This window comes from Phyllobates terribilis, unplaced genomic scaffold (assembly GCF_046119375.1).
Source record: "Phyllobates terribilis strain yellow unplaced genomic scaffold, ASM4611937v1 Scaffold_2__4_contigs__length_985480577, whole genome shotgun sequence".
Taxonomy (NCBI): Eukaryota; Metazoa; Chordata; class Amphibia; order Anura; family Dendrobatidae; genus Phyllobates; species Phyllobates terribilis.
Genome location: NW_027362762.1, coordinates 390558907 through 390576264, shown reverse-complemented (window position 1 = coordinate 390576264; position 17358 = coordinate 390558907). Strand labels below are relative to the sequence as shown.

The 17358-nt window shown below is 41.2% G+C and overlaps 1 protein-coding gene across 1 annotated transcript in view; it reads right to left on the bottom strand.

The window, feature by feature from the left end:
* LONRF2 (LON peptidase N-terminal domain and ring finger 2) overlaps positions 1-16246 on the bottom strand; it is a 79118-nt gene extending 62872 nt beyond the window's left edge. Inside the window, exon 1 of the mRNA XM_073664852.1 lies at positions 14813-16246. Coding sequence (XP_073520953.1) covers positions 14813-15560 — 748 coding nt within the window. The 5' untranslated portion in view covers positions 15561-16246. The remainder of the gene's footprint in view (positions 1-14812) is intronic.
* Between the last annotated feature and the right edge of the window lie 1112 nt (positions 16247-17358).

Sequence of the window (17358 nt, the reverse complement as noted above, 5' to 3'; positions counted from 1 at the left end):
AGCAGAGAGGTGATGTCTGGGCCAGAGAGGTAGATCTGGGTGTCATCAGTGTATAGGTGATACTGGAAGCGATATGAATTTATGAGTTGTCCCAGGCCAAGGGTATAGATGGAGAAGAGTGGGGGTCCTAGGACAGAGCCTTAAGGGACTCCAACAGAGAGACGGTGGGATGAGGAGGTATTGTGGGAGTGAGAGACGCTAAATGTGTGGTTAGAAAGGTATGAGGAGATCCAGGATAGGGCAAGGTCTTTGACGCCAAAGGAAGAGAGAATCTGTAGTAAGAGGCAGTGGTCAACTGTGTCAAAGGCAGAGGACAGGTCTAGAAGGAGGAGTATAGAGAAGTGTCTGTTAGCTTTGGCTGTAAGTAGGTCGTTAGTCATTTTTGTCAGGGCAGTTTCAGTGGAATGATGGGGACGGATGACTTATTGCTGAGTACTCCTTACTCTTTTTTACCCCTTACCTCTCTAAAGTTTAAAATGGGAGGTGTAACCTGACACCTCACTGTGCTGCAAGTCCATCTTGACTTGAGCAAGATAAATTTCAGCTGTTTTTTTTTCTCCAGAGTAGATGGTGAGTCTAGGAGGCAGTGCCGGAAGTGGCTCATAAATTGAGAAATATTACAGAAAAAAAGATACCTTTGTACAGTGTTAGCCAGTAGAGAAATATTCAAAATTGAGAGTCCTCAGTGGTTGACACCTTTTTTAATGGCTAACTGAAAAGAGAAACAAATAGCAGCTTTCCAGACTACTCGGGTGTCTTCATCAGGCGTCAGTATAACATAAAATCTGAAGAGTCACATATTCTACACAACAGGAATAGTGTAGTAATGAGACGAGAGACATGAAGCAGAACTATCAGTGTAGGAAGGGGAGAAACAGTTGTGGCCGTAAATAATGGATATTTACATATGTTACATAGTTCCTTATATCCTCTTGCACTAATGAAACGGCAGAGATAATTTAAATGCTGTAATACATAGTCGTGTAAAGCCACCTAGAGTGAGAGCCACTCTTTAATACACCTATGTCCTGGTTAATAGAGGCTATTCATAATTATTTAATATGCCCAAATGGCTGAGAAAAGCCAGAATTTGTTCTAATTTGACAACCTCTTTAAAACTTCAGGGAGAAGGTTGATGATACCTACATGTAACAGCATCAGGCAGAATGTATTCCATCAGATTAGTAAACACTCAGGACACATTATGCAGAAGCTACAAATAAAACACTCTGAGTTGACCTAGATCACATAATCTGGTTGGATTGTTCTGTTTGTTTACATAGGTATAATCTGTTATTCTGTAGAGAATAGAATTTAAAACACAATTTCCTTTTTTTCATTAAGATCACTTACTTTAAAATAACTGAAAATATTTATGCACGGCACCTCATTAACAAATGACTCGTGTTAGTTGGCTGTGTCAGAACAACATAAGAAATGCTACTAAGTGCTTCAGAGCATATTCTGCAAGTAAATAAAACTATTTTATTTTGCGCTCTTTCACCAACTGATACTTTATATACATACAAGGCCTTATTCACACAAATTATTGTTTCACGTAAATGAAATATCAGATTTTTTGCTGATGGAATATAAAACCTTTACAGCCTATGGCCATATTCTCCAGTAGCGTGCAAATAAAAAAGGAGACGTATCCGATTTTAATTCGATGTGGAGATCACAATCACCAATTCAAATCAATAAGTCAGTGAAAAAAAGACATTCTATCTGTTTTTCATGAACTAAAGGGTAAAATAATCTTGTACACCTATTTTTCTACATACAAAAAAAATAAAATAATATCAGATGCCACATTGATAAAAATGGACACAAAAATAGATGATAATTGGATCCAGCATGCTGATAAAAATCAGCCCTATTATTCTCGGAAAATAAATAAATTATAGCCTCTTTAAATAAATCACAAAGTTTAACTGCAAAAAAGCAGGAAACCCATAAAATCAATGATGCCTAACACTATAATTAACACAGGGATTCACTGTTGTGTTCATCAAGACGATGACGAGTTAATCTATTGTTCATTTACACGACGCTTTTCAAGACTTGACTATAAATAGTTCCCATGAGCTATTTGCAGTGGAATTGCTAGTAAATACCAGCTGCACAGACTTTTACTTTTTTGACACCGTAAGAAAATGCTATTGATTTTCCTGATCATAAGTGGTGCTTTCCAAACCCTCAAGCACTGAGGCCTTCTGGAGGAAACATGTAAGCACGATTCTGACTTTTGAAGCTGGCTTATGGCACATGCATAATTTATATGTACTTGAATATTAAATACTTTGATTCTAAATCTCTGCCCAGCATGGTACCAATTACATACTTACAAAGTGAAAAAAACATTTGGTCAGACGGAGACCTGTGCTGCAGCAAAATCCTTGAACTGGAATTGTAAGGAAGTGAAGGGCACTTCAAGAACAATAAAAACTGTTTCCGCAGTGTAGGTTACCTGTACAGAATTCCTGATTAGGTGGTAACCGGCACCAATCACATAGAGAACTATTTATTAGGCTAACATAATAATCCCAGCAAAGGAGTAATCAGTAATCTGAGTACACAGGTTTTTTGTTATCGTCTCCATTTTATCAAACAATTATGTTTTACAAATTTTTACTGTTTGATGCAGATTTGCGCAAAGACCACATGTCAGGTGGCAATTATTTGTGTGCCAGGTAACTATAAAACATAAATAAATAATATAGTTATGGGTATGCATTTCATATAGATAAATACATCCTGAATAAAAAAAAAGTTTAAAACTTGTCCCGAAACTCCTTGCAGCAAAGGGCTTAAACCCAAACAGCACTGAGCAAACAGTACACTGATTACATTACATATCTTGACTTTTCCCTACTCTCTTATCATACTTTTCAGGCTGTGAGCACATGCATTAAGGTGTTTATACTACGCACATGAAAAAGGGGAATCAGGTAGGGTAAAGGCCCCTTTCTATCAGGAAATGAGTTAGTAGGAACGCTCCTTCCCAACTATTTGCACATCTAAACAAGCCGGCAATCACCTGACAAACTAGCAAAATGCTCATTTGTCAAGTGCGACAATTTTTAAACAAGCCTAAAAAATTATCGCTATCAGTAGTCTTGTGGTATCACCAGACTATGTGGTGTCAATAACGTGATATTCTACTTGCACAGAACGATAGTATTAACAACTGTTCTGTGCGCATACAATTATGCCTATTGTTTAAATAGGCCGTTACCATAGCTGATGATCATCTATTAGATGCAATCTTGCCCTCTAAGCCCAGGGGTGATTAGTGCTTCCAGGTATCCATTGCACACTACTTATCTATTGGATATAAACGGCTTAAATGGGAAAGGACAGGCCCTGTAGCTGCTATATTTAGAATAAACGGATTCACTGTAGCAAACTATGAAAACAGAAGAGATCCATACTGCTGCTCACGATCTGTTTAGCTCAGAGGATTGTCTAGATGGGATACAGCTGATGGGTAAATCCAATGTAAGTCTGACAAGGTCTGTCCTGTTTGTCAGCGAATTAATCCAAACAAGAACGGTTTTATCCATTGTAGACATCTTGATATAAGGAGCTAAATAATTTTTCATTGAACAATTAGATGAAAGTAGAAACGGTCCTGATTCCATCACTCATGGTGTTTTCGGGATGCTGTGAATGACAGCTCTGCCGCCCAATCTGAGGCGTTAGTGTTGTGATTGACAGCTCATCAGTCCTATCTGGCTGAGTCTATAGGATCTCTTCCAGGTGTCATCTATTCTGGGTCATTACAAGGCTATTTAGCACTCTTATAATTGCCAGATCTTTGCCAATTGTAGCTTTGCTCAAGTGGTGTTTGTCTGATCTGTGCTCAGAGTTATATCCTGATCTCCGTTTACGACCTTGGAATTTCCTTTTGTCCATCCATTTGACTTACCTCTTTGTCTCCATCCGCTACCTTCCGGATACTCTGACCTCGGACTGTTACCTGTCTTTTCCCTTTGTCTATTATGAGCCCTCTTGATACGAACCCCGGACCCCTTGACTATCCTGCCTCACGGTGAGGCCATGGCCCCACTATCAGTATTTGGTCAGTATTAGGAAGTTACAGTCAAGCTGTGATATCATAAATCTGATTTGGACTTGAGTTGGGTTATACATTCTACAAGTTATTATGACAAACACTTCAGTGTATAGTTTCTACAATGTTGATGGATGTTATGAAGGAGTAATACTGAGCATGTTCCTTAAATGGATCAAAGCCCAACCATGTGCCCTTGGGCCCAGGGGGGCATTGTGCTCTACATCCACGCTGAGCCATTGGCAAGTCTATATACAACAAGAATCTCCAAAATGCTAAAGACTTTTCCAAACATGACAGAAAGGCTCTTCTAAGAGACACCAGCATATGCCAAAAACTAATGCAAAAAAATTGAGAGATTTTTTTGGCAATGGACCACTACATATGGAGAGGCCCATCATAATGGTCTCTCTAGGGAGGCCCCAAAGAAAGAAAGAAGAAGGGTAAGAAGTCCTGCAGTAGATGAAACAGGACTGAGCATGATAGGTGATTGTCACAGCAAACATCCTTCAACTACTTTCGGAAATTTTTTTTTATTTTATCATGGGATATTCCCTTAAGGGGTGGCTTCAGTTAATATAGATTTGATCAGGCTCTCCGTATATCTAGAGGACTTTTTCTACTGCCCAACATAGAAATAAACCTTAACACGCCTGTGTTTTTGCTTTAGTATTTAATCTTTCAGATTAATGAGGTGATCTGAGTTTTTCCACCACGAAGTGCCCATGCATGTAGTAATGTGTTTTTAGAGATAGTGGAGCCCATTATTACTTATGTAATACATCTAAAACTGACCACAGCTGTTGACAGACTTTCCAAGCTAGCTAAGCACAGACGACAATAACTAGATTATTTACCCTGCAGAAAGATAAGCGTAGAATGAGGTGAAAGGTAACAAAGTGTCAGTGCACTGTAATGTGAAAATCATGTTATGGGTCTTCTGAATTCTCTTCATTTAAGGCCCATTTAGATGGGTCAATCGAGGAATAAGCATTTTTAGGATCATCTGCACATCTAGACAGATTGTCTGGTGATTGTCAATCAAAATACTTGTTCTGGAGCAATGTTTTTTTTTAGCAGGCTTAGATATCAGCATTCTCGGCAGCACATGTCCTGTGTAAACAGATGATGTGCTGCCGATAGCATGGTATTATAACAGCACACAACAATTGTATTAATTGCTATGTGTGCATGGACCGCTGCTCGGCCTTTCCAAACACTCCAGTAACTTCTGATCGGCTTGCATGTAGACAATTGGCAGTCATTTAAAGGCCATGGTTCACACGTCTAAATGTGTCCTTAGACTACAAGTGATTGTGTGAAGCATTTTCTTACCCTTTAGTAAGTATAGTCCTCATTAAAATATCTGTCCTGCTAGAGATGATCTAGTGGACCTGGGCAGTGGTGCACTGGAAGACAGGCTAAAGGCATCTCCTTCAGGAAGGAAGACTGCACCTTCAAACCTCAAGTGCAAGCTAACCAGGGAGAGACCATTGGGTGGCAGTGTAGATGCATAACCTCCTATGTGTGTATGGTGATAAAAGGAATCTAATGCAGTGAAATCTATTAGCAGCATGTTTTAGAGGAAAAGAACAAATTGAGATATAGGTTTGTGGGAAAAGATATGATAAAAATGGTATTTAATGCATTGAAATCTCAGCTCATTCTAGGCTAAGCAGTCAAGTGTATACAATGATATTTCCAATCACTAATTAGCACCACCACTTGACTGCTAAGATCAGAATGATTAGATATTTAATTAAGAAAATACAAGTTACAATAAATCTTTTCCCACAAACCTATTTATTAATCACTTCAGCTTTTCCAGCTATATAACATACCGCTGCCAGATCAGACTGCATGTTCAATGTAACGGGATCCCTTTAAAGGGAATCTGTCAGCAGATTTTTGCCATTTAATCAGAGAACAGTATTATATAGGGCAAGTGAGCCTTATCCCAGAGATGTGTCACTTATTAGGGTGTGTGTTTTAGTTTTAATATAAATCCGTGTTATATCAGCAGGAGATTATCACTGCCTGACTAGGTCTCACATGCACAGCAGTCAGGCTACTATGTGCAACCCTGCCCCCACCACTGATTGGCAGCTTGCTGACAATGCACAGTGTACACTGGAAGCTGCCAATTAGTGGTGTGTGCAGGTTATACACAGCTCAGCATTCTGACCACTGCTACATCTACAACAGATAAAACAGGGATTTTATCAAAACTGCACCAAGCAGTCCAGTAAGTGATACATCACTGGGATCAGGCTCTCTGTCCCTATATTATACTAAGATTACATAGCAAAAACCTGCTGAAAGATTCCCTTTAACTTGGCCATATAAATAAGAAAGAAATAGGTTGATAGAGTTAAACAACAATTAAAGTCATACTAGCCTTTTTTTTATATTGCATCCTAATCAGTCACCATTAATTTGTGTACATTGTGTGCATTAAAGTACTTACCGGTCACGGTCTTCTGCCATTTCCAGCACTGTTCCGGTCATCTCCTGCATCATGTGATCGCAGTTCTGAGCTGTCGGCTCACATAGTGGACCATTAGTTCCTTTCTTAATGTGAGTCTATGAGACACAGAATGAGGATCTCAGACTTACATTGAGAAAGTGACTTCGGATTCACAAATAAGATGCTGTCTGAGCCGACTCGTCACAAGTGCAGTCACAAAATGCAGGAGAGGCCCACAGCAGAGCTTTATGCTTACAGTCGTGGCCAAAAGTTTTGGGAATGACTCAAATGATGGGTTTCACAAAAGTCTGCTGTTTTAGTGTTTATAAGAGCATTTAATCAGATGTGGGCAAACAACAACACAAAAATTATGATAAACTCCAAGCATTGATTAGACAAGAATGGGTGGTCATCATTCAGGATTTGTCCCAGAAGCTGATATCCAGCATGTGAGGGCGGATTGCAGAAGTCTTGGGTAATAAGGGTCAACACTGTAAATATATTTATGTAAATATATATTTACATAAACTTGATGTATTTGACAATAAAAGTTTTAAAACTTATGAAGTGTTTAGAATTGGACTTACGTCACCATAGAAATATCTGATTAAAAGAGCTAAAAAAACACTAAAGCAGCAAATGTTGTGAAAACCAAAATATGGGTCAGCCTCAAAACTTTTGGCCACGATTGTACATTCACTCAACTGGATCAGAGCGTAATCTTTGAAGACTAATTCCGTGTAGACGAGCCCAACTTCATTTTCTTATTTTAAAACTTCACGAAGAGGATACATAATTCATGTTAATACTCATCTATATAGTTACATAGGTAGAAAAAAAGACTCAGGTCCATCAAATTCAATCTTTCTCCACCAATTATACATTTGTCACTATGTAAGAAAAATATTTAGATTTGAGAGTCCTCAGTGGTTGATACCTTTTAATGGCTAACTGAAAAGATGGTAACAAATTGCAAACTTTCGAGACTACTCAGGTTTCTACTATGCCTGATGAAGAGGCCTGATAGTCTCAAAAGCTTGCAACTTGTTACCATCTTTTCAGTTAGTGATTAAAAGTTTTCAACCACTGAGGACTCTCAAATCGAAATATTTTTCTATCTACTGGCTAACACGGTACAAAAATATATATTTTCCCTGTATCACTATGTAAGGACATTGTAGGAATTAGAAACATATTCTACCTGCCTGAGGCACAAATTCGAGGACGAAAATTAGTATTGCTGAAATAATAAGGTAGAGTTAGGCAATGCCTGAAGGATAAAATGTGGCATGTTTGGAAATAATAAACTATTCCAACAAAGTTATGAAACAATATGCACTGTATTAAAGGAGTTGTCAAGTCTTACATAAAGTAGGTGACTCATTGTATAATGAAGTGTTATGGAACATTCTAATACACCGTTTCCATTCTCCACATCCTTTCATAACGTTCACTGATACAATAAATAAAACCCTTAGGACAGGAACTACCCCAGATACTTTGTAGCACACCTTCTGCTGTATGGGATGTAAAGATTTTCTGCCTGGAAAGTAAACAACTATATTTACAAGTGACAGCAAGCAGTGATATTTAAATTGGTGAAAAATGAACCCCTTCATAGCCTATTTTGGGTCTTTAAGATGAATCGTGCTTTTTTTCCAAGAACCATAACTATATTTTCCATTTGATATAGGGCTTGTTTTCGGTGGCATCACTTTGAGGTGTAAAATATTATTTATATATACATACATACACAAATATATATTGTACATATAAATAACTTGTTCAAGCAAGACCAGGCCATTTGCCCAAATTCCAGACTAGGCACATTTTTTTTTTATGCTACATGCAGTTTAAAGGGAACCCATCACCATAAAAAATGCTCTTAACCTGCAGATATGGGGTTAATACACAGGTTTAATAGCCTTATTAACCTGTCGTGCGTCTGCACTTAGCCGAACACTGCCGAGAGAAAATTAACTTTATTCCCCCCCAGCAGCATTAGGCTTCCAGTCATAGGGGCAGCGCTGCCGCGGGTTCAGTCACCGCTCTGTATACCGCCGAGCGGCGATAACCGCGTCCCCAACCCTGACTGACACCGCCTCTGCATTGGGGCTGCATGTCAGTCAGGACCGGGGGCGCGGTTACAGCTGCCTCTCTTTATACTCAGAACGGTGACTGAACCCGCACCGCCCCTGTGACTGGAGAAAATCCCCCCCAAAAAAACAATTAAATAACGCTATTATCCTGCAGATTAACCCCATATCTGCAGGTTAATCGCAATTTTTCTGGTGACAGGTTCCCTTTAAATAGTTGTAAAACTTTTTTTTTTCTAGCTTGAAAATGTAAATATTTTTTGCATGATATGTGTGGCCTAATTTTTTGACGATATCAGTGGGAAAATAAAGGAAATATGTGTCTGTTCTTCACTTTTTTTAATGACCACAAAAGGACCACTAAAATGCTTTTCAAAATTGATTCCCCTTTCCGTAATAATTATTTTTATATATCAGACATGTTTTTTCTTTATGGAGGTGGGGCTGGTAACAGCAATTTGAAATGGCAGCAGCTTTTTTATTTTGTTTGTCCTGCTTTTTATTTATGTATTTATTTTTAATTTATTTTACATATGCTCCCATAAGGTAAATATTATTATTAATAATAATAATAATAATAATAATAATAATAATAATAATGTCATTTCAACATTTAAATACTTTTTTAATCTGATTTCCTTGGTAACTGGGGCTGGAAAATGAACCCCAGTTACATGGTAAAGTGTACCTTATGGTTGCAAAGCAGAACTCACTTTGTCTTCTAGGACCCAGTGACTGCTTCTTATTCTGCATGCACAGCGCTTGTTCAGTGCTGGTAAGGCAGAGATGGTAGCACACCGTTGCTGTCTTTTCTATTGATAGTCGAGCTGTGTCTAACAACTGGCTCCCAGCTCCCACACTATGTCGTGCAGCTGCTCTACTATGCCGTGGCATTTTAGAACGTCACTGCAATGTACAACTTAGACAGTTTATAATCTATGGTTGGTCCAGATGTAGTTATATAACTTTTATTTACTCTTCATGGAAACAAATAGGAGGAAAAAAAGCCATTCTGCCATTTTTTTTGTTTACATTTTACAGTGCCATGCAAATAAAGTGCTAACCTTATTCTGTGGGTAGGTACGATGGTAGCGAAATCAAATTTCTGAAATGTTATTTAGGTTTTATTACTATTGTACAATAAATTCATGGTTTGAAAAAAAAATATATCTTTGTATTTGTGTTGCCATATTTTGAGAGCCCTAAGTTCTACATTTTGCTGTCAGCGGAGTTGTGTTAGGGCTTGTTTTTTTTGCATCTGGAGCTTTAGTTTTAATCAGTACCATAGTGTGATACATACACATTTTTGATTAAACTCATGAAATAGGCCTGGACAGAAATGATGGTACCCCTGAAAATAATGTGACAAAGGGGACATGTTAAATCAAGTTGTGTCCACTAATTAGCATCACAGGTGTCTACAATCTTGTAATCAGTCAGTGGGCCTGTATATAGGGCTACAGATACTCACTGTGCTGTTTGGTGACATGGTGTGTTCCACACTCAACATGGACCAGAGGAAGCAAAGGAAAGAGTTGTCTCAGGAGATTAGACAGAAAACTATAGACAAGCATGTTAAAAGGTAAAGGTTATAAGACCATCTCCAAGCAGCTTGATGTTCCTGTGACTACAGTTGCACATATTATTCAGATATTTAAGATCCATGGGACTGTAGCCAACCTCCCTGGACGTGGCCGCAGGAGGAAAATTGATGACAAATCAAAGAGATGGATTATACGAATGGTAACAAAAGAGCCCAGGAAAACTTCTAAAGAGATTAAAGGTGAACTTCAAGCTCAAGGAACATCAGTGTCAGATCGCACCATCCGTCGTTGTTTGATCCAAAGTAGACTTCATGGGAGACGACCAAGGAGAACACCATTGTTGAAAAAAAAATCATAAAAAAGCCAGACTAGAATTTGCTTAACTACATGTTGACAAGCCACAAAGCTTCTGGGAGAATATCCTATGGACAGATGAGACAAAAATGGAAGTTTTTGGCAAGGCACATCGCTCTATGTTCACAGATGGAAAAATGAAGCATATCAAGAAAAGAACACTGTCCCTACTGTGAAACATGGAGGAGGCTCTGTTATGTTCTGAGGCTGCTTTGCTGCATCTGGCACAGGGTGTCTTGAATCTGTGCAGAGTACAATGAAATCTCAAGACAATCAAGGGATTCTAGAAAGAAATGTGCTGCCCAGTGTCAGAAAGCTTGGTCTCAGTGGCAGGTCATGGGTCTTGCAACAGGATAATGACCCAAAACACACAGCTAAAAACACCCAAGAATGGCTAAGAGGAAAACATTGGACTATTGTGAAGTGGCCTTCTATGAGCCCTGACCAAAATCCTATTGAGCATCTTTGGAAAGAGCTGAAACTGGAAAAGGCAACCTTCAAACACGAGACAACTGGAGCAGTTTGCTCATGAGGAGTGGGCCAAAATACCTGTCGAGACGTACAGAAGTCTCATTGACAGTTACAGGAATCATTTGATTGCAGTGATTGCCTCAAAAGGTTGTTCAACAAAATATTATGTTAAGAGTACCATCATTTCTGTCCAGACCTATTTCATGAGTTTAATTTTTTTTAAAAATTCTGTGGAAGCAGGGCTGAAAAGCAATGTCTGACTTTCATTTGTTCATTTTCAAAGATTTTTAATTTATTATTACCTTTGTCAGATTCAAGTTATTTCTGTGACCATTGTGGGTTTTTCTTTCATTAAACGAGGAGTACCAAAAATTTTGACCACGAGTGTACGTGTTTTAGCTCCAATACTGGGCCTTAGTGAGAAATGATACTTGACAAAGGCTCATTATTTGTTAATGTTCATTAATGGGAATCTGTCAGCAGGTTTTTGCTATATAATCTGAGGACAGCAAGAGGTAGGGGTTAAAACACAGATTTCAACGATGTGTCACTTATCAGGCTATGTTCGGTTTACTTACAATGAAGATTTTATCACTAGGACATTATCATTGCTGTGACTAGCTAGCCTGTGAGCACTGGTCCGACTCCACCCCATCCTGTGATAAGCTGCTCACTGTCAAGAGAATGTACATAAAGAGTCTGGTGTGGGCGGGGTCCATTGTGGTGTGGGCGGGGTTAGCTTTCTCAGCTCTGCTTCATGCTAAATGTAAAAACTCTGATTGTGTCACAACTACCTCACCCAGTAAACTAAGTGATACATCGTTGGAATCAGGGTCTCTTTTCCTACTAATGCTGCTCTCAGATGAGGTAGCAAAAACCTGCTGATTCCCTTTAATAGGCTTCCGTATTGTACGGACCCAGTGTGCACTTTTAGGCTTCTAGTCAGCATGTCAACCCGTCGGCACCCCGTGATAGTGCTGCAGGGGATAGAGGGGCTATAGGGAGGCAGAGCTAGCTTTCTCCCTTTGTCAGACTCTTTAGATGCTTAGTTCACTATGGACCGCTGCACCTAAGGAATTAAACACCCGAGAACGCAAATGGAAGCTGTACTGACTATTACAGCGAGATGGCTTAGCTGTATTTACGTCATCTCCCTCTGTGGATGGCATGGACAGCGCCTGTGCCAGCTTCCCCCCATGCATATGTACGTTGTGGTGTGGTAAATCACACTTCACCACAATGTACATATATGCTGTTGTGAGGGAAGGGGTTAAACACAAAAGGGAGAAATTATTACTGGCTTAATGCCAAATAACTAGCAAAAGTCAAATCTTCCGTGCAAATCTAATTTGTGCAAAAAATGTTAAACTTGGATGCTTGGATTAGATTTCTGTTGAAGGGTTATTCCCAAGATATTACGTTACCCCTTTATATATGATAGGGGGTCATTTACTGATGGCTGGGGTCCCAGCAATCCTGAATACGGGGCTTTGGAACCTGGGAATCTGGCTGGCTCGGCAGAGACTCGGCATGAATAGACCAAATAGTGACCAAATGGCTAAGGGACTGCTGGGGGAAAAAGGAGCACGGTACTCCTCTATATCCAGAAGACCCTTAGGCAATGAATAGAGAAACATGTGAACCTCTGCCCCATTGAAGACAGGGCTTTGCAGAGCCTGATTCCCATGTTCCAAAGCCCCGTTCTCAGTATCACTGGGGAACCCTTAGCAATCGGTTTGGTTCTACGTTTGGGGCTAGTTTAATATTTTAGGAATAACCCTTTAATCTTTCCTGTGGCTACAGCTGTTGCTCTGCACATTGCAGCACTCTGAGCCAACCTGATGGGAAACATAGCAGTGGAATTATGTAAGTTGGCAGCAGAGTTTACTATGCACCAGTTTACCGAATACGTTTCCCTTCCTGTATACGTGCAGTCTGAGTGCACATAGTGATCCCGCAACAGATAAGGACCTTTCACTTCATTGACTGGCAAGGGTTCTTTTTAAACTTCTGAGATTCAATTAAAGAAATAACAGGTCAACGGAGCTAAAAACAGGGGAGTTTTTTTCACAATTTTAATCCCTTTTAACAGCAGTAAAATTAAATTCTATGCATATTTTTTTACATTTCACGCAACCTAAGCGCAGTATCCATTGAATGTTCTGTGGCACAAAGTTTTTCTTTTTTCACATATTCTCTATGCCGTCATAAGAAAAACAGTGTGGCATTTTCCATAGCAGGCCATATTACAGAGGCATCCTCCCCTAAAACTATCTAAGCATATGTGCCTACAGAAATGAGAAAAGCATATGCCTGAAGGACGCACGCACATGGAACGGAATTAAAGCAGATTTTCTGGCTTTAAAGTTGTCACACCATTGTTGGCCAAAAAAGCCCCAAACTGTAATCATCTTCAGGAGCTCCTTCGCTTTAGTACTTTTTTGCCTGACATTTTCTGAACTTCAGGCTCCCCATTTACTCTGATCTATGGAAATGACCATTGTCTTTCTCACTGGCGGTGAGGTTTTTCATTGCTGGAGTAGAAACCAACACTCCATGTATCTTCCTATTGACTTTCATACAGAAGTTTGTAAAAGCATCAATACTATATCTATTAAACAATGCTGCCTAACCTGAGTGAGGGATCATATTTATTTACAGGGATAATCTACCATATTAGCTCTATTGGCGTAAGGGGTGTAATTAAACAAATAACCTGTACCCTTCTCCCAGACTGGTGTCACTCCTAGGCTTTCCCAGTTGTACTGGACTGCAGCCTTCCTATTCTATGTATTACGCCCCAATCGGTTAGAAGGCTTTCCCCATGGGACTTCCTGGGAGCTCAAAATGTGACGTGTTCAGCCACCTCTCCATTCCAAACAGCAGGCCGGGGCCCCATTGTCGACATAGATGGGACCCAGATCTAATCGGACACAAGCCATATCCTATCAATATGCCATAGATAGCCAAGATGTGACCACTCCTTTAATTGATTTTTTTTTGCACTAGACAAAAAGCAATGCTGAAGTTCCGAAATGCCAAAAGAACCTCAATCCTTTCGATTTCTGAACGGTAGGGGTTACATAGCTTGGACCCCCATAAATCATAAACAGTATGGCATATCCTAGCAATAGGTCATAACACAAAATAATGGGAATATCCCTTTAATTACCATTAATTTTGTATGTAGATACATATTGTGTCTACGTATAAAGATATTTACGCAGGAACTGCTACTAAAGTAGGCAAAACACCAAGTTCAAAGTTCGACCGTAACGAACGTTGGCCGACTGGTCTGGTTAAAGGAAGAATTGTTTGTTTCAACCTGATGAAGGATGTAGTTAAAAAAACAATTGGGTGTGTTGGATATTTTCAGCCGCTGATCTGGAATGGAAGCGAAATAATCCGACATTGCACATTGCAGTTTGTAATGTGTTTGGGGCCATCGGTAAATGAATGATTGTTCATCTAATGTGCATGGGGCTATTATTATTAATGTCAGGTCAGTGGGAAAAGCATCAGGTGTGAAGAAATGCCACCGCATGATAGGCAGGATGGATGCAGTGAGTATTGTGCAGCAGTCCTATTCCAGTTAATGGGACCTGTGAACAATACCGGCTGTGCATTGCTCGGTTGTCCTGAAAACTTTTTGCCTTGTGTGCAGATACATTTCTCCTCCTCGGTCACAAGCAGGACAGTAAGGACATTTTTAGTGACCTTGGAATAAGCAGAATAGAGCTTTATACCATTATTCGGCGGTAATAATGACATATTGTGACATGATGGTGTTTGCGATGCCACTTACCCAGCTCCAATGCCGTGTTGAATCTTTCTAGTGCACCTATTAAGTCATTGTTCTCCCATAGGGTATCTCCTTCTACAGACAGTCTCCGTACCTTCGTCTCCGCACCGAACCACTTCTCGATCAGGTTTCCAAGCACCACGTTCACCTTCAAGTCCAGGCAAGGTGCTTCAAACCCCTCCGCTTTGCCTTTTATTCTATGGTTGCAGCAACTACATTCAGTTGATTTTCTGCATCTCTTACAAAAAGAATGTCCACAATTCAAGGTAATGGGGTCTAGTAGTAAGAGTCCGCACAGGGGGCAGGAGAAGAGGTCAGACACCAGGGATTGCCCCGGAGGGCTGTCTTTAGCACAGGGGGTCTCGGATCCTCGATACACCTCATTAGTATGTCGATTATCACTCTTCATCTTGGCACAAGGTAATTTCAGTTCTTTCTCTCTGATGTTCTGAGCAATACTTTCTACCAGTATGCCAAGCTCCTCCGGACAAAGCTGGCGCAGCATTGCTGCCCTTGTGTAGGAGGCCAAAGCTTCCGCAACTCGTCCGGCCAAGGCTAAAGCATCTCCTTTCTTCAGATACAAAGATCTGTCAGGCTGGGCCAGCTCATCCAGCTGAGACCCATAGATCTCTGCTGCCAGCTCAAAGTTGCCAGCCTTGAAGGCTTCCTCTGCCACCCCTAGCATCTCAGAGCATAGTCCAGGGGGGTCCAGGGAGAAGGGGTCAGACAGGGGCAGAGACTTCACCTCCATTGTTGATCAGCAGGGCTAGTGTAGAGCCATCTTGTCCATCACCATGTCTGGGGTCATGCCCTGCTCACAGCATGGGTAGTGCCAGTGGCACCGTCCTTTGTGTCCTGTGGGTGCAGCAGATCGGATTATAGTGCCAGTGCCCAGGACTTTCTAGGATGCCCCGATTCCTCAGAATCCATTGCAGCACATGGGCCATGCCCACCGCAGCTGCCAGCACAGGAACCAAGTAGGCACCGGTCTGTCATCGCCTCCATGCAGCTCACGTCTCCAGTGGTGCTGCCTATGTCCCTGCAGACGTGGGACCCAAGCGAGCCACTGCCCTAATCCATAGGCACACCCCGCCCGGGCAGCATGTGGGCACCGCCGTGTGTGTGGGCAACGCCGTGTGTGCCCCGGACAGCGCACTGCCTGCCAGGCGCCAGCAAGTTCTCCTCCCGGCTCTATCCCCAAAACGTGACCTCATCAGAGGGGGCGGAGTCAGCAGCCGTGACGTCACCGCCCGTTCTCTTATGGACACGACTGCACTGTACAGCCTGGCAGGGCTCGCGGCTCCAGGAGATGCCAGTCTGATGAATGGTGCGGCGTCACGTATAGTAATGAACCAGCAGTGGACGAGTTAATGCGCCCACACCGGGCAGATGCGCTTCGGATTACTGCCAGAGCTGATCTAATTAGTATTACTGACTGGCGACGAGTGCTGCCCCCAAGTGGTCACTAGCGGCATTGTCACCTTCAGGAGAACACGTGAGGTGACTGCTCCCCGCCCCCACCCTGAGCAGTTTATGTAAGCAGCTGTGGGCTGTTATACAACGCCGGCTGCTCGTCACTGACGGGGCACTGCTCCATAGCATTACTGATAAGAGACTCCATGGCTGCCGCCGCTCACAGGGAAAGCTGAGTGACTGTCCTGACAGCCATAGTGCGGGGCTTTACCATTGTACCTAGGCTGTGAGTGACCTGAACTTGCAGCAAAGTCCTAAAAAAACAAGCAAATTTGTGTGGTGCCCAAACTCCCACACTGTCTCCAGTGAGGGTAAATCCTGCGCCACATGACACTTCTTTGTTTCTGGTCGAAAAGAAAGGAAACTAACACATGCAGAACCTACTGCTGCCACTAGGGGGAGCGCACTCATAGTTATGTAGTTCTCAATGAGCTTAATAGTGGCTGCATAAATCTATGTGCAGATAGCGTCACCTGCAGGTGACTGCATGAAATAGGCAGAGACATGAACAAGGAAGGGGTTTGCTAGATACCTTCTGGCCAAGAAGAAATCAGGGAATTCACTCTGATAAGGACTCAATCTAACCCCTGGACTTATGACTCACCAGACCTTACCTTTAGGCTATCTATGTTCGCACGTTCAGTATTTGGTCAGTATTTTCCATCACTATTTGTAAGCCAAAATCAGGAGTGGGTGAGAAATGCATCTTTAGGAGGCTTCACCCTGTCACCCCATACACAAATGTCCAGCTGTACCATCTTTTAAATATTGTGCTCATGTCTGATGAAGAAGACTCTGTGCTTTAAAATCTTGCAATTAATTTTTATGGTTATCCAATAAAGTATAACTTCTGGAATACTTTTGCTTTTTTTTGGCATAAAAGTATTCACATATAGAGCCAAGAAGAAAAAAAAAAGTGCAACATATACAGAACCTACTGCTGCCACTAGGAGGCACTCTCTACATTCTGCATGTAGCGCTCATTGAGTTTTAGAATGGCTGTATATAGGCAGATAGCTCCATCTACTGGTGACTGCATGTCCTAGATGTGGACATGAGCCTCATAGAGGGGGATT